This window comes from Triticum dicoccoides, chromosome 3B (genome assembly GCF_002162155.2).
Source record: "Triticum dicoccoides isolate Atlit2015 ecotype Zavitan chromosome 3B, WEW_v2.0, whole genome shotgun sequence".
NCBI classification, from domain to species: Eukaryota; Viridiplantae; Streptophyta; class Magnoliopsida; order Poales; family Poaceae; genus Triticum; species Triticum dicoccoides.
Window position 1 is genome coordinate 501,087,058 of NC_041385.1, and position 27,797 is coordinate 501,114,854.

Genomic DNA, 27,797 nt, shown 5'->3' on the forward strand with positions numbered 1-27,797 from the left:
GAACGGGGCTCACCGGCGGCGAGAAATGCAAGGGAGGGAGTGGGGAATCAAGGGAAAACGCGGCAGCGGGGGATAGGGTTTCGACCCGTATTTGCCCCACAAACATATAGTTATACGGCTTCGGGGGTAAGGTTTGCGGGCCGCGGTAAAAGAGTTTACGGGTCGGACCAGTATACGGGCTCTGTTATGGCCAGAAAATTAGGCCGGGCCCGTATACTCGCCGAAATTATGCTGGTCCGCGCATTATACGGGGTCTGCTAGAGATGCTCTTATTCTATATATGGTGCATTCCGGAAACAAAAAAGAAATCCCCACTCGATGGCTGATCAACGGTCGAGAATGAACACGACGCCCACCTTGGTATCGCTGGTGAAACGGGTCCTAGGAATCACGTCCTCAATGGATCAGCAACTTAGCTTATATGGCCGAAGTCGGTCAAGGAGGAACGTATTGGGTGTCACTACTGACACCCAAAGTCTCATGGAAAGGAAACAAGAGGATCGTGTCAGTTCACGCCCGGAGGAAGCTCCAGAAGGAGCCCGCTCGCGTGCTGCGTGCGTCCACCGCGGGAGCCCTTCCCCGGTCTACACGCTCCACTCTCCGGTCAGTCCACCGCACGCGCACGTCATTTTTACGCCCTTTGAACGAGTCCTCCACTCCTCCTCCTTCACTAGCTCTTCGCCACGCACGCGCTGCACGCTATAAATCGCCGCGCGCGCAAGGCACCGCGCATCCTATCACTCGGACAAACCACACCGGTCACTCCGCGCGCAGCAACGTACATACGCTCACGGAGCTACCGTACACATGGGCAACGCCGTGCCGCGCAACATGCGCCACGAGGCCACGCCGAAAGCCAGGGCGGCCGGGGCCTCGCGCTCTGGGGCGACGCCGGCCGTACCATCGAGACGTGTGTTCTCGGCGGCACGCAGGCATGGCGGGAAGGTAGCGCGGGCCGCCGGGGGTCGACGCGGGGCCGAGGATCAGCAGGTGGGAGGCGGCGGCCACGGATCCACCGTGGTGATGACGGTGAAGGTGGTGGTGACGAGGAAGGAAGCGGAGAAGCTGATCGCGCGGCTGGAGGAGCAGAGCGCGAGGGAGCGCAAGGCTAGGATCGCCGAGCTCACGGGCCAGCTCAGGGCGGGGGACGGCGGCGGCGGGAGGAGCACGGCAACGTGCGGGGCCGCGTGGGCGCCGAGGCTCGCCGTGATACAGGAGAGCTAGCTCCGCGTATATGCATGTCGACCTAGTTCCGCGCAGGCGCAGTAGCCGCTGGTAGACGTGTCCGTGGTTTAAGAGTTTTAGTACGTAGACAGTGCCTTAACCGCTGGTCACTCGTCACTCGGCCATGTACTTTGTTCAGGTGTTGCATAGCGTACGGTGGCACGGCAAGTACTAGGAACTACTCCCTCCGTTTCAAAATAGATGACCCAATTTTATACTATAGTTAGTACAAAGTTGAGTCATCTATTTTGAAACGGAGGAAAGATCAGGACAATCTAATTTTCTTATTGGTATCGTTCTGCATTCCTTGGCTGGTTCGTATGTTGGGGAGTACTGGCTGAAGGCTTCTTCCTATATTAGACTGATGTGTGATGACTGAAAAAAATACGCCATAAGCTACGACCCTAGCCCCTTTCATGCAAGTAAACAAAACGGTACAAGTATGGCAGACAAATCAAAACACAAACACCATCAAGCCCATATCGCCCCGTTAGCTTGGCCCCAAAGCACACACCATTGCGATAAGAACGCCCATGCGTTCTTGGCCGTGCGGCGGCCGCCTTCGTAACAGGAAGAGGGCAAGCAGGCGACCCGGTCACCCAGCCACTGAATTAGTGCCACTCGAGCGGAAGGAAAGCAACACGACGACCCGAATGAGGCCAATTCTGCAGCGGCGATGTGGTCGTCGCGCCACTTACGGCATGTCCTTGGTCCAGAGGCATGGCGCGCCGTGACGGCACGGCGCACGCGTCGCCGTCCGGTGCAGTGCACCACGATCTGTGGGATCGAGCGCCGCCCGGCCCTCGCACGCGATCTTCTCGCATTTTTCTCCCTTCTCTTTAACCTCCACCAATCGGCGATGCAAGAGACTTTTACCTCTGAATTTCCACCACACGTCTGAACTTGGTCATGTAGAATGATTGTGTTCTGGACTTCCGAGTGATCCAATGGCGGGATTCCGTGAATGCCAGGGGCTGAGGGGCCTTTGGCCACTTGATAAAAGTACGGTCACCACCTGACCTGAGTGAACAGATTCTTGCCTCCATGACCTGAAGCCGCTATCGGACCGTCGCCGTTGCAGACCGGCTCAAAGTTATCGTGCTCGAGTTAAGAAGGCAACGTGAGGCCTATCCAAGACCGTTTCGAATCAATCAAACATGGTAAAGGGAGAAAGCAAAAGCGCAACCGAGACCTGAATGGTGCTCACGCCTCGATGTGTAACCATAGGAGGAGTTCACTTGATTTGGTCTGGAGAAATTTAGCACAGCAACTGCCAAGCAATCTTGTGCCAAGTCTACGACGTATTCACCAAAGTCTATAAAATAAATAGGGGTTGTTGCAATGCCTACTAACATTCATGGAAAAAGTTCGGCCATTTTTTCGTTCTACTATGTGCTACTTGTACCCGATAAATATGTTACAACTATGCAATAATCAAATATATTTTTAGTTTCACTTCTCGTATTATTAATTCAAATATCATACAAATATAATGCTCCCTCCATCCCATAATATAAGAGCGTTATTGACACTACTAGTGTAAAAAACACTTTTATATTATGGGACGGAGAGGGTATAAATCAATGAAATATATTGGAACCAAAATCACACATCAATGCATGGCGTATCATCTCACTGGGTTAAAGGAGCCAACATTAGAACAGTGAAAATCACAACAATAGATAGGTTCTACTCCATGGAAGCGGTATCTCATCTTGTATTATGTCTTTGCGGAGATTAAGTTCTGATAATCTGATTATGGCGTCAGAGAATACAAGAACATTCAGCCTCAGGATATGTGAATGCGCAAACTTATCGCTAGAGGCTGAGGAACCTCCAGCGATAATAAAAAGAAAATCAAGCAGCAGCAAGGAACGGCATAATACATACAGAGATTTCGTTAGTTTTCAGTGTCAAGGCAAAAGCTTTCTGATCACATTACAACAAGTACAGTATTACAGATGAACTTGACATCGTAATTTGTTTTCTTGGGATAGTAATCGTTATTTGCTACTACATCTCACTTCCCTCCAGAGTTGGGTTTCGCAAGCAGCTTCTTTGGTAGTTTATCCACTGGGGTTGTTTTCAGAAGGAACAGTCTGGCCGCGCGCTCTTTTAAAGTGCCACCGCATTTTAGTCCATGAGTCTGGAGCTCCAGCTTTAGCTTCTCCATGCCAAGTGCCTGGATGACAACAGAGTTTATGAGCAACATGATATGTCAGAGATACTTCAAATTTCAAAACATATAATGAGTGCAACATGAAATGCCAGAGATACTTCAAACTTCAAAACATATAATGAGTTCTTCAGCAAATAGATTTTACATACTCCCTCTGTTCCAAATTATTTGAATTTCTAGTTTTGTCTTAACTCAAACTTCTCTATATTTGACCAAGTCTATAGAAAAATGCGCTAAGATGTGCAATATCAATCAAACATATAAAGTAAGGAGATGTATTTTATGATGAATTTAATGAAAAACTAATTTGGTGTTGTTGAGATGTTGGTATATTTTTTCTATAGACTTAATCAATCTTAAAGAAGTTTGACTTAGGACAAGCTAGAACTTCAGGAAATTTGGAATAGAGGATGTACCAAACATAAGGAGGACATTAGAATAATGATCTCAGACCAAAGTAGTGTGGAGCTGGATATGTCTTATCATGAACCACAGTTCATAACTTGTTAAATGATAGAGGGCAGAGGTGGCGCACAGCATGAAGGATACGAGATACTCCCTCCGTCCAGAAATACTTGTTGAAGAAATGGATGAATCTAGACGTATTTTAGTTATAGATGCATCCAATTTTATCCATCTCTTCGACAAGTATTTCGGGACGGAGGGAGTACTAGAATAGGGAGAAATAGATTATAGATGAGAGAGAAGAATTTTGATGATAGAAAGACTGATTATTTCTTAGTGCTTCATCTCCTAAGCTATGCAAAACGTGGACTACTATAGTGATGATTCAACTTGTCACCTAAGACTTCCAAACATAGATAAGAGAGAAGAATTTTGATGAGAGAAAGACATATTATTGCTTGAACTTGTAAGTTATGCAATGCATAGACTATTATAGAGATGACCCAACTTGTCACCAAAGACTCCAAGGGATTAAAATCCAATCTAAAGTTTAGTAAAACTATTCTGATCATTAGTTAGAATTGCCAGGTCAAAATTTCTAGTACTCCCTCCGATCCATATTAATTGTCGCAGGTTTAGTACAACTTTGTAAAGCAGCGACAATTAATATAGATCAGAGGGAGTAAGAAAATTTTCTAATCAAACAAATACGTCAATACTGACGTAGACAAGAGGGAGGCGGCAACTCCTGCTGTCCTAAGGGCCCATAACTGCAGTACACCGGCTATAGTACCTCGATGATTATAAGTCAACTGTTATCACAGGTGGAGTCCACTGAATGACAATGGAAGTTCTACACGAGCTAATTATGCACATGAGCACAATATATATGAGCTTTGCATTAAAAAAATCCACAATTCCCATCAGCACCTCATGTAAAGATAAATTGGCCATAGAATAGGATGGGCTAGTGTTTCGGAGGGTAACATTAAACTTGTTGAGTATCAGAAAACAAACTATTGTGATTAGAACCATGAATGCTATTTGGATGAGCTGAAAGTAATTTGATCTTTAAAACTCTGGTTGAAGTAACTTGTACTGTCACTGTGATAGTATGACATGTGTATAAAAATTATGCTATATTACCACTAATTGGTACTAGCAGCTGACTTATTGTCAAGTTAATGAATTTCCCCGAGAATTCAGCTGCCTAGAGCAACATTTCCTTTTATTTGTGACAAAATCACTACTACCTATCAACATGTCTGGCACAGTGTTGTTATGTAACTTGGTGATAAATATGTACCCAGAGGGGTTAGAAACACAACATACCTCCAATTCTGCTGCTGAACTGAATGTTGCCAGGTCCACAGGCTCCTCTGAAAGAAGAGACTTGTTATTTACATCAGCAGATTCTTCCCCTGGAGGCACCACAGGGTCATTAAGGAGTGATGATGTAGCTGAACCGGTGTTATCCACATCTGTTCTATCATCTGATTTCAGAACTTCTTCTGAAAGAGCATTCTTACCATTCTCAGAAGTTCCATTTTCAGAAGTGTTCTCAGGAGCATCTGATTTCAGAACTTCTTCTGAAAGAGCACTCTTACCAATCTCAGAAGTTCCGTTTTCAGAAGTGTTCTCAGGAGCAGGCTGAACTGCCGTTCCCCCCTCACACTCCAAACTACCTTGTGACTCAAAATCACATCCTGATCTAATCTTTACTTCCATGGATTCCTGAAGAGCATTTCCATTTTCCTCTGAATCACTGCTCTGGGACTTCTCACCTGAGGACTCTCCTTCTGAATGTGACCCAGAAACTGAAGCCAGATCGACCTTTTCCTCCTCACTTTCGTTGGATTCATTTGAGTAATTCCCATGATCAAGAGCTATGGGTTTTGCATCTGCCCCCTCATTATCGTCCACATCACTGTCACTGTCACTATCACTCTCATCATCTGCTACTTTCTTTTTGCCCATCCTGAAACAAGTTGATTCAATCAGGCAGTTAGCACTGTAAAATAGAATAACACACACAGTCCAGTATTCTTCAGTGTAACATGCTTGATTATATTAGCTTCCTGAAATAAAGGTGCACATTTGCAATAGAGAAACCTTTATAGCCTCTCATCCCTCAACTGACTGAAATTAGCCACTTACGAGAGCAACTACTATATACATTTCAGTACAAATAGAACATAGAAGTATAATACACCACCAATATATCATGTTTGTCACAGAAAATCAAACATAGAGCACCACCGTATTTGTGGTTACGATTTAAGCTAAAATAACTTTTAGACAGGATCTCAAGCATGTAAAAAGCACAGTCCAGACTTATCCTTGGCATCCAGACTCAATTGTACCAGACAAGCTACTAGATTATATAAACTTGGCTAACATCTCAACAAAATCAAACACTAAAATTCCAGAGGAAAACAAATACATTTATGAAATAAGCTACTAATTCACAAAATGAACTATGGTTGAAACAATATGCATCAGTTTATCAAATTTATACAGTGGGGTATACACCACAAAAGAAAAGTTGTTGTTTTAGCACTCACCAAATTTTAAGCTTCTTTGCATCACGTGGCTTGGGGACAGCCTTCCTCTTCCCAAGGGAGGCACGTACCGACTCCTCCACGGCGTTGACGCAGCTCTCGGCATCCTTTCGGTACTTCTCAAGATACTTGTCAACCTCGGCAGCTCGGGCGCCGCCGCGGCCTGACTCTTTGGCCTTCTTCTTGAGGAAGTCCTCGGCAAGTTTCTCGAGCTGACGATCTGCGGCCTCGGCCCTCCACTCCTCGAGGCGGCGCTCCGCGTTGACGTGGCGGAGCCGGCGGCCGTTTATGTCGCGGCAAGCGTCGAAGTTGCTGGTCTTCTTCTGGCCGGCCTTGGAGGCGGCCCCACGGAGGAGGGAGCCGAACCCGCCCTTGCCACCGCGGAGGCGGAGGAGCGCGGACGCGGAGGGGAATTGCCCGTCGGGGAAGGATGCGAGGACGGAGGAGGGCGAGATGTCGAGGCGGCCGGTGACGAGGCGGAGGGAGGCGGCGGGGACGCGGGAGAGCGCGGAAACGGCGTCGAGGAGCGCCGCGCCGGAGACGGTGGGCGTGGAGAACCGGAGGCAGTGGGTGCGGCCGTCGAGGAGCCGCACCAGGATCTGGTACCGGGAGGCCTCGGCCATGGCGCGCGGTGGACGGTGTTGGTCGGCGAAACCCTAGCGTCCTACCTCTGGCCTCTGGCGGAGGTCGTGAAGGGAAGGGGAAAAGAGAGAGAGGGCGCTAGACTTTTGTTGACTATGATGATGAAGCACCGGATCGGCCCCAGAATACTCACGCCGTCGGATCTCGCGTTCGGGAGCCTATCCGTCCGTCCGCGTGCGTCCCCGATTATTCCACAGGTCGGTCTGCCCAAGCAAAGGAATTGGCCGACGCGGAGACCTCCAAGCCCAGATCCCCTTCCCCTCCGACGCCGCCATCGCCCGCTGGCCTCCCTCGCCTCTCCCTTCTCCGCCTTGTCTCTGCTCCTCTCCGCTCCGAGGCCACCGCCACCCGCCGCCGTTCTCGGCCTACTTCCCCGGTCTCTCCCCGTACACCAGCACAGGCCACGGCGTCCCACCGAGAGAAGACACCGCTGACAGGCGGGTCCAACACGTGGTGTGGGCGCCCCACGTCAGGGTGACTTCCGTACTCATTTCTGCGTGCGGTTGAAGTCACCCCGATTCGGTCCGCGACTCCTCCCGTCCCTCCCTCCTGGTGTGGAGTCCAGGTCGGACTCACCGCGCCTCCGATTCGATCCCCCCTCCCCACGCCGGGGTTCATCAGGAATCCTAAGCTTGGAAGCGCGGAGGAATTCTGCATACACATAGCTTCAGAATCCCGCAAGCGCGAGAACGCCCGGAGCTAAACCCGAGTTACTGCTGCGACATGAAGCCCAAGGCCGCCGCCGGCGAGAAGGGCCGCGGAGTGGACCCGTCGCTGCCGCGGTTTAAGTGCCAGGAATGCCACCGGGCGCTCCTCGTCGTCGGCGTGGAATCATTCCCTGATAGGTTGCCTGCTCACGCCAACTCCGGTACTTTTTTGCCTCCGTTGGATTCGTTCCTCTTTATTATGAGCCTGTAGCGATTGCATAAGTTTTAATCTAGCGCTGCTTTGCGGTAACAATCGAGGGAGTGCCGGTTCTATGTGACGGCGCAACTGAATTGTGTGTGACAAGTGCAGTTTTCTCTAGCAAACATAGGGTATGTTGAGTGATATAGGTTCTGATGGAATTGTTGATAGCTGTTTCTGGAGAACTCTAGTTTTTGACTTGTTTGCACTCGATATTTGACGAGAAATACAACTCTGCTACCTGTTAAAGGGATATTATTGCATTTATAAAAAATGAACCAGTGAATGCTTGCACCTGTAAAAGATAAAAATTCATACAGTGATAACTGATGCATCGGTGTCTCGGATTTGTCTTTGAAGCAGTTGAAGTTCCATTTGTTTGTTCACACTACTAAGTAAGTTTCTCGAAGATTCTATTTTGTGGTAGTAATGGTTATTACTTCTTATTATGCCATCAATGGTTCAGGTATGCATGCATCCTCTGTTCAAGGCAGTATTATGGGGGCGAGCAGGATGGACAGTTCTTATGTTGTGTTGTCCAAGCAGAACAGATCTCAAGGCCCTGGGATTCCCCCACGGCCACCAAATGCAGCAGCCCGGCATGTCGAGCCTAACCAATCAACAAGAGCAATAGAGGGATCATATATAATGCTTCCACCTGCCGCTGCTTCCATATACAAGACATCTACCTCCGAAGGTGGTGGCGCGCATCTGTCGCCTCCAAATCTTAACTCTACTAGCCCTTCACCAGGCAACAATACTGGATTTCACTCTAGTGTGACTGTCTTAAAGCGGGCATTTGAGATTGCTAGTTCACAAACTCAGGTAAATAAGTTACTTGAAACGTTTCCATACTGGACCTGTTTGATTCAAAAGGATTTTCATAGCATTCTTGGAGGATTAAAATCATTAGGAATGTTTTCCTGTGTGGGTTGTTTGATTTGTAGAACTGAATCCCATTGGAACTTTTCCTGTGGATTTCTTTGCACTGTACTCCCTCTGTTCCAAATTACTCGTCGTGGTGCTAGCTTGGCTGAGATAGGAAGTTTCGATGTGTATGTAGATTTGGTAATTTGGAACGGAGGGAGTATTTCAAAGGAAATTTTTCATCCACTGAAGCCTCTTGGAAAGAATCCTTTATTTGTTTTTTACCTGTAGTGCGATCAGACATATGGAACAAATTCAATCTTGTAGGATTTGAGTGGACATGGCATTGCAATTGTGTGTTTTTCCTATTCCTACTTAAAAAAATCCTGCGAATTAAAGAGACTGGGTATTTATAGTGTGTGGTGTCCATGTATATGCAACTCTTACCGCTTGTTGCTATGCATTTAACTTGCTTGTATTTACTAATACGGGTATTTTGAGATTGCTGCTTGACAAACTCAGATGCAATAAGTTGCTTTAAAATGGTTTAAAATATCTCTGTACTGAGCACACGCATGCACATGCATTTGCTTCAATTTCGTCAGATTTGCATTGTTTTTGCTGCTGCATGTTGTGTCATTGCTGCACTACACTAATCAGTGTGTTGGTTTTAAGAAGAAAAAAAGCAGTGCTAACACGTGTGAATATGAAATATATTGCAGGTTGAGCAGCCACTATGTCTGGAATGTATGAGGGTGCTTTCTGATAAGATGGACAAGGAGATTGAGGATGTAAATACTGACATCAAAGCTTATGATGCATGTCTTCAACGTTTGGAGCAGGAATCCTACAACGTCCTTAGCGAAACTGATTTCCTCAAGGAGAAAGAAAAGGTGTTGATCTCTATTCAATAGTAACATATACATGTTAGATGGTAATGGATGAGGTCACAAGATGCAGGGTTTATTGTGTACTCCCTCTGTATCAAAATACAAGACGTTTTTGGCACTATGACAGTGTCAAAAAACATCTTATATTTGGATACGGAGGGAGTAGTAGGTATATGCCTTTATCCTACAGACCTACATGCAGGAGATTCTTAATTCTAAGAACTTTAGTGAACTCCAGTTTCATGCTACTTGCTCTTGTCATCAAATAGCAATAGATGAAAATGTGTACTAGTCTCTCGTGAAAAAAGAAAAGAAAACACATTTTTCTTGTGATTCATATGTATAGTATAGCTTGAGCAGCTACCTGAGAGATAGCAGAAATTACATGAAATATTATTGTTAGCTCAATTTCGGGGTTACTTTTGTATGAGTTGTGTAATTGACCTTGTATTGTACTTTCTAAACACAGTTAATTACAACATGGAGAAGTAGTAAACAGTTTATGCTCCCTATGCTCAATTGATGTCTAATTTTCTGTACATAGACTTAAATCATACTCCCTCCGTCCGAAAATACTTGTCATTAAAATGGATAGAAAGAAATGTATCTAGAACTAAAATACGTCTAGATACATCCCCTTTTATCCATTTTGATGACAAGTATTTCCGGACGGAGGGAGTATCTAGTTAAGAGAAGTGCTGAGCTTGGGACAAGAAGATAATGGAAGACAAAGGAATATTTTTTATTAATAAATCAAAGTAGGCACTGCACCAGTACCTTCAATGAAAATGTGTTCATTTTCAATTCTATATATAGATATATTAAAGTGTATTCATTCATGATTTTGGCCAGTGTACTGTAGAGATATTCCTTGTGTGTTAAAATTTTAATCGACACTTGTTATTTTCCGAACTGGCAGCATTCATTAGTTTCTTGTAAAATATTTTCAGGCAACACTTTACAAATTCGATTTTGCATTATGTGTATTTTGCCATTTCAGATAGAGGAGGAAGAAAAGAAACTAAAAACTGCTATTGAAGAAGCAGAAAAGCAATATTCTGAAGTTAGCTCTGAGATGAAGGATCTTGAAACAAAGTCGAAACAATTTGAAGAATTAGAAGAGCGGTTGGTGTTTTCTTCACCATGCCACTGTTCAGGCATCATATTTTTAGTCTTACAATTGTTCTAGAAGAAGGATAGATTCTCAAATTAATTTCGGTTTACTTTCGGGTGTGAGCATGTATACTTGGCACTATAGGCGATGCACCTGATCATTTTTTCTTCATGATGCAGCATGGTATTGTTCTAGAGTATAATAGCTGTGATACGGTTAAAGTAAAAAAGCATTAAGATTACTGAAGGCATAAGTACAGCGTTATAATGTTTCTAGTATAGTAACCACTCCTCATTCAAGATGTGGCTGTTCGGAATTAAACTGACTGTGTTTTATTAGGTAGTATACTGTTAACTGAAAATAGTTTTCTATATGATTGGCACCAAAAGATACCACAGTGGAGCACAGGCATGGCATTGCTTTTCCAATTAAACAGTGGTGGGGGGCAATCTGATTATTTTCGGTTGGCTTATGTTAAGCTCCAAGCCTCCAACTACTTTGTAAACAAAGCTAATGTGTCATACTTGTATTCAGGTATTGGCATGAATTCAACAGCTTCCAGTTTCAGCTGACATCTCACCAGGTATATATACCATACCTATTACAGGCCACACATTGTCAGCTTCCAGTACGTACTGTTGTGTCATATTTTGACATCTACTCCCCTCCGTTCACTATTATAAGATGTTCTGACTTTTTTTTATAAATCGGATGTATGTAGACATATTTTAGTATGCTTGCTCATTCATTTCAGTCCGTATGTAGTCCATGTTGAAATATCCAAAATATCTTATAATAATAAATGGAGGGAGTACACTCTTGTTGGCACCGCAATTAACAGCATTTTCCAACTGATGTTTCAAATGAGCCATGCATCTTATTCCAGATCAGTGAACCAGTTATATAGTTTATTTTATGCTCCTGTATTTTGTTGGCATAACTAAAAATATTTTGAAAAGCCAATATATAAAAAATCCGATTGACAGGCACTAGCACCAGTGGCGTTTTTATTGGGAAAATAATAGTGAGCACGCGTGGTAGAGTCGAAACCTCGAAAGCGGGTAGGCTGGGCATGCACCCACCCTCTAGTCACTGAGCAACACTCCATTAGTCTTAAAAAGCCAATATGGTCTACACTGAGTCAGCATTGTTATGTTTCATATGCTTTCTTTTAAAGCATCACGATTTTGTCTTCTCATAATGCATTTTTGTTAATGTGTGAACTGCTTGTTAGCATTTGCCCTTGATGCTCCAAGTCATAGCTGAAAATATATTGCGTACTCCACTTTTCAGGAAGAAAGAGATGCGGTTTTGGCCAAGATAGAAGTTTCACAGGTCCACCTGGAATTGTTAAAGCGCACAAATGTTCTCAATGATGCATTCTATATTTCACATGATGGAGTTATTGGAACAATAAACAACTTCCGTCTCGGTCGTCTGCCTAATGTACAGGTAACTATACAAACTATAATCTGTGCTGCACATTGCTACTGCTACTTGTTTCAATTATGACATCAATGTGTTTGAAGGATGCAATCAAGACATTAATTAGTTACATTTGTATAATTGGTACAAGTGCAACATCCATGTAGTGTTCGTGGATGCGGGTGATCAACTCTATGCACCGCACACTCGCAATTTTATAGATATTTATAGTGTCTACTAAATTGTTAACTTAAAATGGATCTGCTGGCTTTTGATACTGCAACTTTGGATAATTATGTTGTACAAGATTATGCTGGAGCTACAGTGCCCCATGGTTGCATGCACACTGCATTGAACAGAACCATACAATAGATTACTGTAAATTTTCATTCAGATGCATCTGTAGTTCATATATTCCTTTTTTGTAGTACAGAAAAAGTTCTATGCAATCATAAAGTCAAGGGACGCATCCATTTTTACTCGCCTAACTGGTAGTGATCCAACGGTTATAATTTCAAAGGTCATTTGGCTTAATAAGGAGGAGGCGGCACTCCTGCGATATGAATTAGTTTTAGAATAAAGAGAGATATGCAGATCCCTCGGGTTTTATTGACTGGATATGCAGATCCCTTGTTGATTCATTCACTGCCCTGCGTACTTCACTTATGTTCTGTTGATCTATTCAATCTGTATTTGGAGCACACACATTTTATCTTATATGTGCTAATGCCACAAACCTCTGTTCCCTTGACCGTAGGTTGAGTGGGATGAGATAAATGCTGCTTGGGGTCAGGCTGCTCTTCTGTTACACACCATGGCTCAGTACTTCCCGAAATTCCAGTATCCTTGATGAACATGTCTTTTTTATCTCGATCTATTTGCTGGTAACAAGTGCCTATTTTTGTATTGCTAAGTTGCTTAAATTATAATTTTTAGTAATTCTTACATACACTAGAAGTGTTCCAAGAAGAGATGATTTTGCTGTGAGTTCCTGAACTTCTATCCAGATACCGAATCAAGATTCACCCTATGGGAAGCTACCCAAGAGTAACAGACATCAACAATAATACCTATGAACTGTAAGCATTATCCTGCAAATGTACTCCCTTTTTACCTAGGATGATATCTAGGTCTCCCTCGTGGAATAGAATAATGATGGTTATATTATTGAACCTGTTCACATATATGGTGGTAAAATAGCTGGATTGAACATCTTTTGCAGATTTACAGCCTTATTTATCATTTGCTAATCTGACCTTCACTTAGCATCTGTTACGTTGGTTAGTGCATGTAGGAGTATATCGAAGGGAAGTTATAAAATCATTGTTATCCTTTCTAGTTGCTGGCAGTTTCTTTCGGGTCTGTGTTTTTTTTCTCTTGTTGAGCAGTGCGGGTTCATCATGCTTGGGAAGTTAACAAGATGCATTGTTGATGTTCAGGTTTGGTCCTGTGAATTTATTCTGGAGCACCCGATTTGACAAAGCCATGACATGGTTTCTCACTTGCCTTCAAGAGTTCTCTGAGTTTGCCATAAGTTTGGATAAAGAGAACAATGTTCCGGCTGATAAGTCATTGAAGCTCCCCTACAAGTAAGGATTCTTGCAACTTTCTTGGTTCTGGCACTATTTCTGAATTTCGCGGCATGTCACTGATGATTTTGACATGAGGTGAAATCTGTTAAGATGATCTAGGTTTTACTGGCAACCATAAACATTTTTATTATATGTAGTCAACTGATTTCTGTGATTGTATTCTTTTTTCTTTGGTTCATATGAAAATTAGTTTGACTACAAGCACCGGATCACTTATGGGGTGAATATAATCATAAGTTTGAAAGATATCTTAAGTATCCACCTTTAAGTTCATCTCTTCGTTTCACAGGATTGATGGTGACAAAGTAGGGAGCTATACGATCTTCTTAAGTTTTAATAAACTGGAGAACTGGACAAAGGCTCTAAAATATATGCTTTGCAACCTGAAGTGGGTTCTCTACTGGTTTATCGGCAATACAAGTTTTGCGCCACCATCTGCATCTTTGTACTTGGCGCAGTCTCCAAACAAGAAGGGTTGATGTGATGTTTAAACGCAGATGGAATCACTGACCGCAGATGCTGGATCGCTGATTGACTGATTGTAGCCGCATGTTGACAAATCACAATACAATATGAATTGATGTACATAAATACCACCAGGCATAGCTAGTTTTCTTGTTGCTTCCAAGTCATCCATGCGTGTACCTGCCCAATGTATATAAATATGAACTGGAGTGAGTTCCATTAGTATGTACTCCCTCTGTAAAGACATATAAGATCGTTTAGATCAGTGCATCAGCTTTGCGCTACAAGTGCAGAGAAATTGGAATGACAGCGAATGCAGTTTCAATGTACCTGCGTTGCATCCGACACCTAAATTCATACGTGTATTTCTTTAGAAGTACCTGTAGCTTTATTTATACTCGCTATTATCACAGGTATAATGTTTTTGATCAAACATCCAAAAAGCTGCAGATTAAGAATTGTAATGTCTTGGAGACATCCGTATCAATTCTCGCAAGACTGCCAGACTTTTCAGTAAAAGGATTGCAATTGGACAGGAGAACACTCGTTTATATATACATCATATCCTATGTTACTTAGCTATGGAAACTGATACCGCCCTCGGTTGATTTTCTGGATCTTGATGTTGCCACGGGCTGAGCCCTCCGTTCTTCTGCTCCACTCACTACGTACGAGAACGGCAGCCCAAAACATTTCGGATGAGATGGAGGAAAAAGTGCACCAGCCGGGAATCAAACCCGGGTCTGTACCGTGGCAGAGTACTATTCTACCACTAGACCACTGGTGCTTCGATGAAGATTTAAGTCTCCTAAACTTTATTGACCATTGAGTACTCGACTGTAAACTGGGGACAGATAGCGTACCAACATGCAAACAGCGATACAAGTGCCTTCCCTGCAGACCTCTTGTATTTTTGCTGGACTCTGTCCTTTGTATCCGCTGAATCGTGAGTAGATCGTTCACACTACTGTGGTGTGCGAAGACAACAGAACGCCTTTTTGTTAGCGATTTTGACGAGTGGTTATTATTGTATGTACCCAAAACCTTAAAAGTGCATACACACTAATTGGAGAGAACGGGCGGCCGGCCCGCGACCGCACGATCATTTGCTATCGGTATCGCCCGAGTGCCGGGTGTTCCCTGGTCAGTTTTGTGCGACCGCGCATTATGGGCGGTTTGTCCTTATCCGGGGCGATCGTGGACCCACATGTAAGCGGGCGTGGCGTAGATCGTGGGCGGTCGTTTTCGAAACGCGAGCCGTTCTCGGCCTTTCTCCCCCCTTTCTCTCCCGTTCGTCCCCATTCCTTCCTCCTCTCCTCCGTCCTCGTTCTCACTCCGCGGCGACTCGCGCCGCTGCTATCCAAATCTCCGCGGGGGATTCGCTGCTGGCCCTCGTCGGCGCTGCAGGTACCGACTGCATCCCGCGTCCCTCCTTTCTCTGTCTCGTCGCCGGGGGTCTAGGTTGTCTCGAGGTCGTCGATGGCGGAAATGGCGGGCTGGGATTCCTAGGGTTCCTATTTGCGTCAACTGCCTCGTATGGTCGATTTGGCGTAGACGTGTCGTGTGTGCTTCCGTTGGACTCTAATGTCCTTGGATTTGTATGGCAGCAAAGGACAGTGGTGGTGGGGATTCATGGTGGTAGGGTGTGTTGGTGTCGGCGGAGTGGTTGTTGGGATTTGCGGTCGACACAGACGTCCGTGGAGGCCTTCTGTTGTCCTTCCCCTCTCCGTCTCGTCGCCGGGGATGAGGCCATGGCCAGGTTGACGGTGGCGGATCTGGAGGGCTGCATAGGGTCCCTTTTCTGCCCATTTTTGTGCTTGCTTCGATTTTGTGCGGTTGTAAGGAGTAGTGATGGTGGGGATTCATTACTGAGTGTTTTGTTGGTCATGGCCGAGTGGTGCTTGGGATTTTTGCGGTTTGAGGTACGTGTGCGCCCAATATACCATCCATATACCATGTTCTGGTCCTTGCTGCGGTTTTGGTTGTTGGTAGATGATGTGCTAGATGTGTGCAATGCAATTGCTGATTGAACTAGTTATTGGTTTAGTTGCACAAAATTCTACCCAGTTGGTTGCATCCCTTTTTTTAGTTGGCTGTTCACATGTTCTGCAATTTGCATTAGTTGTCATGCTTAGTTGGCTTTCTCTTTGTACTAGGTTGGTTGTCTATTAGTCTGCTTAGTTGGGGGTTGGTTGTCCTTATGTTCTGCAGTTGTTTGCATATGTTGTCCAGTTGCACAAGTTGGTAGAAATTTAGGTAGAGATTTTCTATTGGTTGCACAAAATTCTATCCAGTTGGCTTCATTCATATGGTAGTTGGTCGTCCTTATGTTCTGCAGTTGCACCAGTTTGTGCTAGTCGGGTGTCTACACACTGTTCAGTTGCACAAGTTTGACTGCTCGGTTGGTTGCATCAGTTTTACTAGTTGGTTGTCCATATACTAGTTGGCTGTCCACATGTTCTGCATTGTACTAGGTTGGCTGCTAGGTTGTCATGCTTATGCTTGCTTCCTGATTTGTACTAGGCTGTCTATATGCTGTTTTTTGAGTTTGCACAAGTTGCTCTGCTCCCGTGTTCGAGGTGCCCCCATAGGTGCCCTGCTGGTGCACCTAATTTTCCATATATTCCAGTTGGCTATACTAGTTGGCTTTTGTTTTTCCCAGTTGCACAAATTATCATAATCAGCTGGCTGCTTTTAGTTAACTATTTTTCTGCCTAGTTATTTCTTGCCTTAGTGAAACTAGTTGGCTTATAAGCTGTCCAGTTGCACAAGGTTGACTGCCCAGTTGGCTGCATCACTGTAGTAGTTGGTTGTCCTCATGTTTTACAGTTTTTTGCACTAGATGTCCTACTTATGTGTAGAGTTCTGCAGATCAAAGCAAGCTTTTATGTTTTCTCTAGTTCATTTGCGCATCTTCTAAGCACTGCGTCATGCTTGCGTCAGCAAGTCAACAGCGCTGACTGGTCAAACCTGACGTGTGGGGTCCACACGTTAGTGACACGGGTTAAACAAGGGTGTTAGTTTAGCTTAATTAAAGATTAGGGGGCACTAGGGCCCACATGTCAGCGTCAGGGGTTAGGTTAGTTGGTGATTAGCTTAAGCTAATCACCTGACGGCGGGGTCCACCTGTCAGGCCGGCGAGGTCGTCGCCGGCGACCACGGGACACGGCGGTGTCCGTGTTACAGGCCACGGGGACGGCGTCTGAGAGCACCGGGGCGTAGCCCGGGCTCTTGCGCATCTGGTGGAGCAGGTGGGAGGAGCTGGGGGGCCGGAGCTCGTCGGAGCGAAGCTCACGGCGGCGGATGGAGCTCGGGCTCGAGCAGGCATGCGGCTGCGGTGTGCGGGGGGAGAGAACGGAGAGGGGGAGGAGGAGCGGCAGATCACAGCGATCTCGATGGGCTTGACGGCGAGCTCGGGGACGCGCTGTGGTCGACGGGGCGGCGATGGGGATCCACGGCGGCCGGCGGTGAAGAGACGACGGTGACGACGATGGAGGCCGTCCGGAGGTGCGTGGCTCATCGAGGAGGATGAAGGCGACGAGGCGGAGCTTCTGGACTCGGCCGGAGGGCGAAGAGGTGTCTTTGGCCGTGGCAGCAGCGAGCGGCGGCGACCGGCGCGTTCGGTCGCGAGAGAGAGAGCAAGGGAGAGGAGAGGAGAGGACCGGTACATTTTTGTTGCTCCTGAAATTATTTGTGGATGCAATATGGACTAGCCCAAAGCCCCACAATATTTTTCAGAATGATTGGAGTTATAAAAGTATTTATAGGAATTTATAACCCCAACTCAAATACAATATGAGTTAATTCAAAAATCCAAAAATGTCCTAGAAATATATTCAAACCAAAATTACCAGAATGATTTTTAGGGAATGTTGGAATCTCTGAATGCAATTTAAAGGGTTCTTGCCCTTCTTTTACAAAGTTTTGAGGCTTTCTAATTTCCTCAGTTCAAATTCCTTGAATTTAAACATGATGCAACACTAGGCAGCACCAGAAGCTAGGGATGTGACAACTTCTTTTCTTGTATTTCCCCCACAGCCTAAAAATGGTTATAATAGGAGGAGATGCGAATGGCAATGAAGGAGATGTATTTTTCTCATTTTTTTCTGCATATTTGAGTTGTTTTCAACTTATCCATGTATGCTTATGTCCTTTTTTCATATTTTTTTGGTTGCTTAATTAGGGTTCTAGAAGTCAGTCCCTTCGCCGGAACTCAAAGCGTGCTGCTAATCGCCAGCCACGCCCTGCGTGTAGCGTTCAATAGGGAGAGGAAGTTGAGGTAAGGGCATGATGATTACACATTCACCTTATTTTGGTTTTGTTTGGGTCATATAATAAAATTTTTCACATGCCCATGTTTTTTTTATTTTCTTAGGATGTTGATCGGTTTTGGGTTGTAAAGCGGACTAAACATGCAGCAGCAGCAGGGCGAGCTGAATCATCTACTAGGGTAAGTAAATCCTTGAATATAAATGTTTCTCAGGTTTTTTAGGCGCTGATGAAATTATGCAGCCGTTGGCACAACTATTTTGTTCTAGTTGCTCAATTATCATCTTGTAGTTGACATCACTGGTCATCTTGATGTAAATATAGTTTTCGCAGAAGTTGACATGAGTTGGCATCTTTGTAGTTGACATCACTGGTCACCATTTTTGTGCAGGCAGCAGTTGGTGGAGGAGCTGCCTCATCTTCCGCAGCGGATGCTGAGGTATGTGGTTTTTTGTATGTGTTTATGGGTTATTGAATAGTTTCTTGCAAACCTTTTTTTAGTTGTTGTTATCTTTTTTCCAATATCATGCTTTATCGTTGCACATCCCCTAGAACTTTTTGTAGTTGTCAGGTCTAGTATGTTTTCTTAGTTTTCTTGCAGGTTGCACACTGGTAGTCTTCAGTTGCCATGATGAGCTTTCTTAGTTGCACAAAAACATCATATTAGTTGGCATGATTCATTTATGTTTATATAGTTTTTGCAATACTGATCCACATGATCATTGCTAGTTTTTTCACAGTCCAGTTTTCTGTCCTGTGTTTAATTTTTTTTTCATCATCAGGCCAGCGGTGAAGGAGTTGAGGTGGCTTCCCGGGAAGATGTGGAGCGACCATCACAAGCTGGCAGGATAAGGGCATCACCAGGGCGGTTTGCGAAGTTCAACAGCTCGCTATCCCCGCCGCAGAAGTTTGAGCTAGTTTCAAGGTTGTTTGAGGGCCTCTTGAACTTATCAGATACACTTCCAGGGGACTTCAGTAAATTCCTGGTGAAGTCCTACCAGCCAGAGACCTCTGAAATGGTGTTCCCAGGCAGGGGAAGGATCCGTGTCGATGCTGACAGTGTTCAAAGGGTATTTGATCTTCCTAACAGGGGTCAAAAAGTCAGATATGTAGTTGACAAGGATGCAACTAGGAGATTCAGAGAGACTTTCAACATACATGGAGATTCTCATCCCCAGATCACTACATGGTGCAAGATGATTAAGAATATGGTGGGAAGAACGAATGACACATTCTTTATGGCTTGGCTTGCGGTTGCATTCAGCACTTTCCTAGCACCAACCACGACCCTGAGGCTGAGCCCAAAGTGCTACGGAATCATGCTAGATCATCCAAACCTCAAGAACACAAACATCTGCCTTTTTGTAGCAGAACACATTAATGAAGCTTTCCGAAACATGGACCAGGTGAAGCAAATTGTTTGTTGCTACTTGTATCACTTGATGGTGAGTGAAAACTAGCACTTCCATGTGTTTTTCTTCTTTTTGTGCAGTTATAGTTTCTGAAAATACCCCTCATAATAACTGAAGTTGGGTTTCCTTTTTTTGGTTCTGCGGCAGATCATGTACCTTGACGCGCTCGTTCATGACATCTCAGTAAGCAACTGCACGATACGAGCGAATGCATGGGACAGTAACCTAATTGCCAAGATGATCAAGAAGGACTCGATCTCTCCTGGTGTGTTTGGCAAATTACAAGTGAGTTCCCTTTTGTTTTTTTTCAACAATGGATATTTTTATGTTCTATTCATTTCTGTTCAGTTTTAATTCCTTGGTAGCACCATATACGCTTTTGAGATCGGCTTTTTGACACTTGTTGGTAGTTGCGCAAAAACTATAATCAGTTGGCACAATAATGCCTGTAGTTGCACAACTTGTAGCTCTAGTTTGGCATGTGGACACATGTTCATTTTTATATGGCACATCATATGTTTCAAGTTGCACAGTTTTACTTGTTGCACAGATGTGTGACATCAGTTGGCAGAAACATTTTTTAGGTGACCTATGGGGTGCATAGTTTTTTTTGGTTTGTGCAGTTGCATACATGTAGAATCCAGTCTGCCCAATATTTTGTTGTAGTTGCACAGGTTATAACATTCTGGTTTTCGTTCAACACAATATCTGTTTTGATAACCTTGTTCTTTTCTTTTTCTCTTTTTTAAATCAGCTTAAAGAGGAGTATAGGGGCACGGAGCAAACACCACGGCTTGGTGGTCTTTTGCAAGCTCAAGCATTCGTTGCATCCAAATTACCACTAACGTACAACCCGCGGGTAAGTCTTTTGCATAAAGGAGTTTCGATTATTTACCAACATTTGATTTTTTTTAAACTGTTTATAATTGAATGAGTACTCAATTTTTTGATGCAGAAAAAGGCAAAGATTGCCAAAGTGGTCAATGACTTGTGCAAGGTAGTAATTGAACAGGTTGGCACCTTCATCGAAGCAGTTGCCAAGATTGATGATGAGGAACTGGATATTGATCCATATGTACAGCAGACATCAATGAGAACCGCTTCATCACGCCGTGCTCCAAAAAGGAAGAGGCGGGTTTCACCTATACAAGAATAAGAAGAGTTTGATGAGGAGGAATCAGAAGAAGATGATGAACTGGAAGCACCACAAGATGTTGAAGATGACGGGGACATAGACGAGGATGAATCAGAGGAGGAGGACAAAGAGGAGGATGACAAAGAAGAAGATGAGTAGGAGGAGGAGGAGGAGGAGGAAGAGGAGGAGGAGGACAAAGAATAAGAAGAGGAGGAGGAGGACAAAGAAAAAGAGGACAAAAGAGAGGAGGAGGACAAGAAAGAAGATAGTGAGGCAGAGGAGGAGGAACAATAAAATGAGGCCACATAAGGAGATGGAGACAAAGCTGCAGCAATTGATGGCAGTGAGGGGAAAGGAGATGATGAGGAAGAAGACGAGGATGCTAACCCTAATGATCAAGGGGGATCAAATGGAGGCAGTGACAGCTCCGATGATGATGATGACAATGGCCCTGGTTCTGGCGGTACAGGCAGCAACACAACCAGGGTGAGTAGCAGCTCTGTCAACCCTGCCAGCAGCAGCAACTCAATGAGCAGCAGGAGCACACTACAGATGTTGATTGACAAAACTTGCTGGAAAGACAAGAATTTGCCAAAGTCAAAGAAAAATGATGAAGTGGAGTCTCAGGTAAGCATTGATATGTTCAAGTTGTGCAACATGAAGCCAACTTTGCCAACCACTTTCCCTGTGCCAGACTTCCATGAGCGAGAGTTGTGTGACAAGATAGATTTTGCTATTGGCTAGAAACTGTTCTTCTTGAGTGAGGCTGAAAAGAATCCAGTTTACATGGAGGAAGCATGGAAGGGTCTTGACTGGGTTCATTCGAAGGAGAAATACAAGGAATATTTGAAGCAGCTTCCAGATATCAACTCTAGCAAGAGCAAGGCAGCATCTGTGGCAAACCCTCATGTGGTCCAAAAGAGCAAAGGAGTTACAATGAAGAAGAATCTGAAGTTGCCTCAAACCAAGCAACAGATGCCGAGGGCAGATGCAGAAATAAATGTGGAGAAGGAAGTTGTGGCCCAAACTATTGTGCCAACTGTAGTGATCAGAGAGCCAACCACCACTCAAGATGTGTCAGCAATTCCTGTTGAGCCTACAACCATCACAGGAGTTCAACAGATCAAGGGGAAGATTCCTCTATCAACAGCCCCACCTAAACCAGCTAAGCAGCAAAAATTTGTCAAGTTTGCCAAGGGCACAAAGGAGGGACAGGGCAGAAAAGGTGTGGAGTCCCAGACACGAGACAGAACAACATGCCACAGCCATCGATGCAGGACTGCCAAGTTCTGCTAGTTTGGTGCCAACTCAGGCTGCAAAGATGCCAACTGCAGATACTAGTGTACCAACTGAAGTGTCAATTAGCACGCGGGTCACAGTCAAAACTACCACTGTTGCTCAGGAAGACTCAACTGCAACCGCAAGCCCCAAGGTGACAACTCATAGAGATTCTTCAATGCCAAACACGGAAGGAGGTCATCAATCTGCCAAACTACCGTCTCCAAGAGCTATCACAGAGCATCCAAGCAAGCCTGCATCACCAAGAGCTGATTTTCAGCACACATTAATACAAGAGGAGGTGTTCAACATTGTAAGCAGGTGCAAGCCCCCCAGGCCGCCAACCACAACATTACTGCGAACCATGTCAACGAACGATGCACCTGTGAATGCGCCGCAAGGAGATGCCCCTGGCCTTCAACCCATACGCAGATCAAATTCTTACAGCTATCATGGTGACGGGTACTGCGATGCACCAACCTTTGACCTGGGCATAGATGATGATGCTGGGCCTGCTGGAGCACTTGCTCCAGCAGCACAAACAGGGGAAGCCAACATGGTTATCATAGATGAGGATGAGTTGGACCCAGCAACTGTGAACGAAGGATGCGTTGCTGCTGATGCTTGCAAGGGATTAGCTCACCAGCCAGATGTTGGATCACCAGACAGCTGCCACACCCCGATATGCGGAGAACCAGCAGTTGGCACGACCAGTTCTTCAGAACCACCTGTTACACGAAGACAGAGGAGGGTAATAAGGCCCGGAGCATCTCAAAGGTCTCCATTCATTGATTACAACAAAAAGAAGACCTTCAACTCCAATGAGACAGTCAACAAGCTTTACGCTGCCATTGTGTATTGGGTCAGGCATCACCCAGGAGCAGATGATGATAATACCAGGTAAACCAACTCCCCACAGCCTATATACATATCTTTTTTAGTTGCACAGTACCACCCACTTAGTTGCATAGCAAGCAGAGCATGTTACACAGAATAGTGCTTTTAATTGCACACTCTTGTCTTTGTTGTTGGTAGATGATGTCCTAGATGTGTGCAATGCAATGTCTGATTGAACTAGTTTTTGGTTTAGTTGCACAAAATTCTACCCAGTTAGTTGCATCCCTTTTTTTAGTTGGCTGTTCACATGTTCTGCACTTTGCATTACTTGTCATGCTTAGTTGGCTTCCTGTTTGCACTAGGTTAGTTGTCTATTAGTCTGCTAAGTTGGGGGTTGGCTGTCTATTAGTCTCTTAGATGATGATAATACCGGGTAAACCAACTCCCCACAGCCTAAATACATATCTTTTTCAGTTGCACAGTGCCACCCACTTAGTTGCACAGCAAGCAGAGCATGTCGCACCGAACAGTGCTTTTAGTTGCACATGCTTGTTTTTCTAATACACATTTTTCTTTCTTTCTGTGACCCTTCAAGCTAACTTTGTCTTTCATTTCTTTAAAAAAATGCAGCCCTGAGATAATCAGGTATGATAATTTCTACATTTCTTTGAAGGAGTTAGTTGATTCCATGAAGCCAAAGCAGTGGCTTTCAAAAAAAAATATTTAGTCTGGAATCATACACATCATGGATAACTTACCAGAAGGGTCAAAGAAAGTCGTTATGCCACTCAGGTTTTCTGTAAGTTTTTCAAAAACGTTATACCCTCTTCCTTTTTTTGTACCACTTTTGTTGACCAACCAGGGAGTCTTTTCATATAGAAAGGAGGTTGAGGCATGTTTATAATTTCTGTAGATGAACTTACAGCAAGGGATCCACAATGTGAATGAGATAAACAAGAAGTTTGAATACAAGAACCGTCTCGACAAGAAAGATTTGGTGAGTGCTGTGCCCACATGATCCATCTCTTATTTGGCACTCACAACATGTTCATTTGCACATGACACATCTATTAGTTGGCAAATACCTTCTGCCAACCTGTTTCAATGTTCAGCATTTTTGTAGTGTTTTTTCTTACCTACAACGTGTATTTGTGTCTGAATCGTTCAAGCGTGCAGGTAATGACCGTGAAGGAGGCAGGCATTATTGGGTCTTCAACATCAACTTGAGGGACGGACGTTTCGAAGTCCTTGATTCAAATAGGAAGCTAGAACACATTGAGTTGATGAACACCGCCTCTATGATCGTGGGGGAAGTACACCAGCTATGGAGGAAGCATTACCCAAAGCAGAGCATCGAGCACTTCCATATTATTGACATCGACGTACCAAAGCATCTTGGCAAGTAAGACAAGAAGCATTACATTCTTCTCTATTTTTTCAATCAATCTGTAGTCTTGAAAATTTTCTACATGTACAATCTTTAGTTTTTTACGACACACAACTAGTTTGCAATCTGATTTTTATTTTTTATGACTTTCTCATGGATCATCTAGCTAGTTGCACAGTTGAACATCAGTAGTTGCACAGTGCCACATAAGTAGTTACACAGTGACACATAATTAGTTGCACAGTGTCACAGAGTACATTGTCTTATTGGTTTTAGAAGCCTCCAACAAATTTTCTTTTTCCCCACTGCAGCAATGAGTGTGGTCTATTCGCACTGCTTAACGCCACTGAGTGGAATGGGAGCCTACTGCCCAACTATGAGCCCAAGGAAGTACTCAACATCAGGAAGACGCTGGCATATGATTGGGTCACCAGCACGCACAACTACGCCCCATGGAGGAAGTTGCTAAGATACAAAAAGGACTAGGTCAATACTCTTTTTTATTCTTTTCCCTTTTTTCAATGCCTTGCTAGTTTGCACAATTTTTAGAAAGATCTGTAGTTGCATATTAGTAGTAATTCCGTTGCAACTCAATGTCATCACTTTTGGTCACACATTACGAGAACTGGGCATACAATTGTTCAACAACTAAATATTAAACAATTTGCCAACAAAGGCACAAATAGCAACCATTTTTACATAATGCATTAACTAATTCAAGGAAAACAACTTAGAGAAGAGAAAGCATAGATGCTGAATGTGTCCACTTAGGCCCCTAAATTGCTCAAAAACCATCATTATTTTCCCTTTTCCCTTTTTTGATACAAACGATACAAGAGAATCACAGCAGCCTGAGTGGACACACACCAGCAGTGTGCTCTGTAGATTGGCAGTGGCTGTATTTGTTTTTCTTCTTTGGGTGTAGCTCCAGCGGCGATTTGTACCGTCGACTCTTTGCCCTACCCTTTGTAGTAGACCTTGGAGGATCCCTAGGCACAAATCATCATAGGCTTGTGTCGGGGATGCAGCCTCCAACGGGGCAGGACCATCATGAGCTTGTGTTTGATCACCTGTGGAATAATCATATAAAAAGTTTAGTTTTTTTCTGCGCAACCAAGACTGATGATCTCTGCAATCAGACATCTTATGATGTGCAACTAATTGGTTGCTGTGTGCAAATTAAGTTTAAAAGAAAACCTATAGTAGCACGGTCCGTCATGGCACTTGGATGGTAATCACCTGTAGCCAGAACAAGAAAAAGCAAGTTAGTTGTTTGTCTTGATGCTCGAACTAACAGAGCACGCGCAACTCGGTAGCCTATTATGTGCAGCTGTGCACCATGATGTGTGCAACTGAAATCACACACACACTTGCTTAGGGAGTTGGGGCAGGCAATTACCTGGATGACGAGCCCCCTGAGTACTCCGTGTAGGGCCATTGGAAGGAGCACGTGGGGCATTGCTTGTTGGGCCAGGCGGGGGAGGAGGTAGAGGACCATGCCGTGTAGGGCCTCGAGGTGGAGGAGGTCCTTAAGGGTTGCCATCAACTATAGCTAGAACAGGAAAAACAAGTTAGTTGTTTATCTTGATGCTCGAACTAACATAGCATGCGCAAATGGATAGCATGTTCTGTGCCACTGGGCACCATGATGTGTGAAACTGAAGTTACACACCTAGTTAGATGGGGTGTTGGGGTAGGCAATTACCTGGATGACGAGGCCCGTGAGTACTCCCTATAGGGCCATTGGGAGGAGCACGCGGGCCACTGCTTGTTGGGCCAGGCGGGGGAGGAGATGGTAGAGCATGCCGTGTAGGGCCTGGGGTGGAGGAGGTCCTCGAGGGTTGCCATCATCTGATGGCCCCATAGGAGCAACCAGTTTTTTCTTTTTCTTGGACTTGTTCAGGTGGCTGATCTCAGTACGTGCTCTGCGCATATGCTTGTATACAATAGCTTGTGCTGCATCAGAGCCACTCGCAAACTTTGTTAGTTTCCGAAAATCGTATATCATGTTCCTCTCCCTTATCTGCTTCTTTGATTGAGGAGGCATTTCATCCGGTTGCTCATACCCAGTCCCTGGCGCACTAGGTATAGCAGTAGGTGTCCACCGTCTTAGCAGGTACCTTTTCGGTATGACATCAACTCCAATATGGGTGAACACCTTGAGGATGTGGCAACATTGGATGCCGTCCTTGTCCATTTTACAGCACTCACACAAATAGGAACCCTCCTCCACCCTTGCCTGCACCAAGTAGTTTCGAGAACCATACTTGGCAACAAATTCCTGGTTCGGTCTAAGCTCAAAAATATCGGCACCAACTTGGAACGCATTATAACGTCCAATCAGCTCAAACTCTTCTCTGAACTTGCGGTAAAGGTCCCTAGTGTAGGTTTCGTAAGCTTTCTTCTCTATTGGGAAGTTGGACCACAGCTCAATCTCAAGGTGTTGTGTCCTGTAATCATTGCAGCCTTCCTTGGCAAGGATGTGGTTCTGAATTTTTTCATATTGCTTGACGAAGTTCAACATCGAGTTGTGTGGGTTCACATATCTTTTTAGGACGGCGTTGAACCCCTCACTACGTTGTGTAGACTGCAGGAAGGGGAAGAACCTGTGTTTGAAGTAGCACGACACCCAAGTCGACCTGTATTCGTACAACTTCTCAAAGTGTGTGTGTCATAGCCTCGTACTTCATCATTAACCCAACCCAATTCTGTTCAAACTCGTCTAGAGTGAAGCTGAAGTCAACACGGTAGTTGAAATCATTAGAGAGCCCTGGATTCCAACACAATAGCCACCCAACCTTTTTCTGTGCCTTCTTCATGATGTGTCATCGACAACATCGATGCACGGTGGTTGGAAAGATGCTCTGTCTTGACTGCCTCATTGCACCATCCTAATCGGTTATGAAGTTGTCAAGAGGTTTGCCACTGATACGTCTCCAATGTATCTATAATTTATGAAGCATTCATGCTATTTTATTATCTATTTTGAATGATTACGGGCTTTATTCTACATTTTTATATTACTTTTGGGACTAACCTATTAACCGGAGGCCCAGCCCATATTGCTGTTTTCTTGCCTATTTCAGTGTTTTGAAGAAAAGGAATATCAAACGGAGTCCAAACGGAATGAAACCTTCGGAAAAGTTATTTTTGGAACTGAAGCAATCCCGGGAACTTGGAGTGCAAGCCAGGGAAGCGTCGAGGAGGCC

At 44.6% G+C, this 27,797-nt stretch overlaps 3 protein-coding genes and 1 non-coding gene across 5 annotated transcripts; 2 read left to right on the forward strand and 2 right to left on the reverse strand.

Moving 5' to 3' along the window:
* Positions 1 to 749: 749 nt before the first annotated feature.
* LOC119281449 lies at positions 750 to 1,547 on the forward strand. The gene has a single exon (XM_037561964.1). The coding sequence runs from the start codon at positions 808 to 810 to the stop codon at positions 1,222 to 1,224; it is 417 nt and encodes a 138-aa protein (XP_037417861.1). The 5' UTR covers positions 750 to 807; the 3' UTR covers positions 1,225 to 1,547.
* Positions 1,548 to 3,090: 1,543 nt separating this feature from the next.
* LOC119276752 (replication stress response regulator SDE2-like) lies at positions 3,091 to 7,087 on the reverse strand. Of its 2 annotated transcripts, XM_037557897.1 has the most exons (4): positions 6,373 to 7,087; positions 5,338 to 5,786; positions 5,141 to 5,229; positions 3,091 to 3,406 (listed from the first exon to the last, which is right to left on the reverse strand). In XM_037557897.1, the coding sequence occupies exons 1-4, from the start codon at positions 6,990 to 6,992 to the stop codon at positions 3,245 to 3,247; spliced, it is 1,320 nt and encodes a 439-aa protein (XP_037413794.1). In that variant the 5' UTR covers positions 6,993 to 7,087; the 3' UTR covers positions 3,091 to 3,244. The 2 variants fall into 2 exon arrangements, with proteins under 2 accessions (XP_037413794.1, XP_037413793.1); XM_037557896.1 differs by having other exon boundaries at positions 5,141 to 5,786.
* Positions 7,088 to 7,217: 130 nt separating this feature from the next.
* LOC119276750 (beclin-1-like protein) lies at positions 7,218 to 14,599 on the forward strand. Its single transcript, XM_037557895.1, has 10 exons — positions 7,218 to 7,879; positions 8,384 to 8,742; positions 9,507 to 9,677; positions 10,675 to 10,799; positions 11,323 to 11,371; positions 12,082 to 12,240; positions 12,971 to 13,053; positions 13,221 to 13,292; positions 13,653 to 13,802; positions 14,095 to 14,599. Exons 1-10 carry the CDS (start codon positions 7,735 to 7,737, stop codon positions 14,282 to 14,284), a joined length of 1,503 nt encoding a protein of 500 aa, XP_037413792.1. The 5' UTR covers positions 7,218 to 7,734; the 3' UTR covers positions 14,285 to 14,599.
* A 387-nt stretch (positions 14,600 to 14,986) lies between these two features.
* TRNAG-GCC lies at positions 14,987 to 15,057 on the reverse strand. The gene has a single exon. It is a non-coding gene; the product is annotated as a tRNA-Gly (tRNA).
* Positions 15,058 to 27,797: the final 12,740 nt, after the last annotated feature.

Excerpts from the sequence above, each read along its gene's own strand:
- LOC119281449 (XM_037561964.1), top strand. The coding sequence starts at position 808 with ATGGGCAACGCCGTGCCGCGCAACATGCGCCACGAGGCCACGCCGAAA.
- LOC119276752 (XM_037557896.1), bottom strand. The coding sequence starts at position 6,992 with ATGGCCGAGGCCTCCCGGTACCAGATCCTGGTGCGGCTCCTCGACGGC. Across the intron at positions 5,787-6,372 it reads GCAAAGAAGCTTAAAATTTG|GATGGGCAAAAAGAAAGTAG; the intron begins GTGAGTGCTAAA and ends AACTTGTTTCAG. Across the intron at positions 3,407-5,140 it reads GTTCAGCAGCAGAATTGGAG|GCACTTGGCATGGAGAAGCT; the intron begins GTATGTTGTGTT and ends GTTGTCATCCAG.
- LOC119276750 (XM_037557895.1), top strand. The coding sequence starts at position 7,735 with ATGAAGCCCAAGGCCGCCGCCGGCGAGAAGGGCCGCGGAGTGGACCCG. Across the intron at positions 8,743-9,506 it reads TTGCTAGTTCACAAACTCAG|GTTGAGCAGCCACTATGTCT; the intron begins GTAAATAAGTTA and ends AATATATTGCAG. Across the intron at positions 13,293-13,652 it reads AACAATAATACCTATGAACT|GTTTGGTCCTGTGAATTTAT; the intron begins GTAAGCATTATC and ends GTTGATGTTCAG.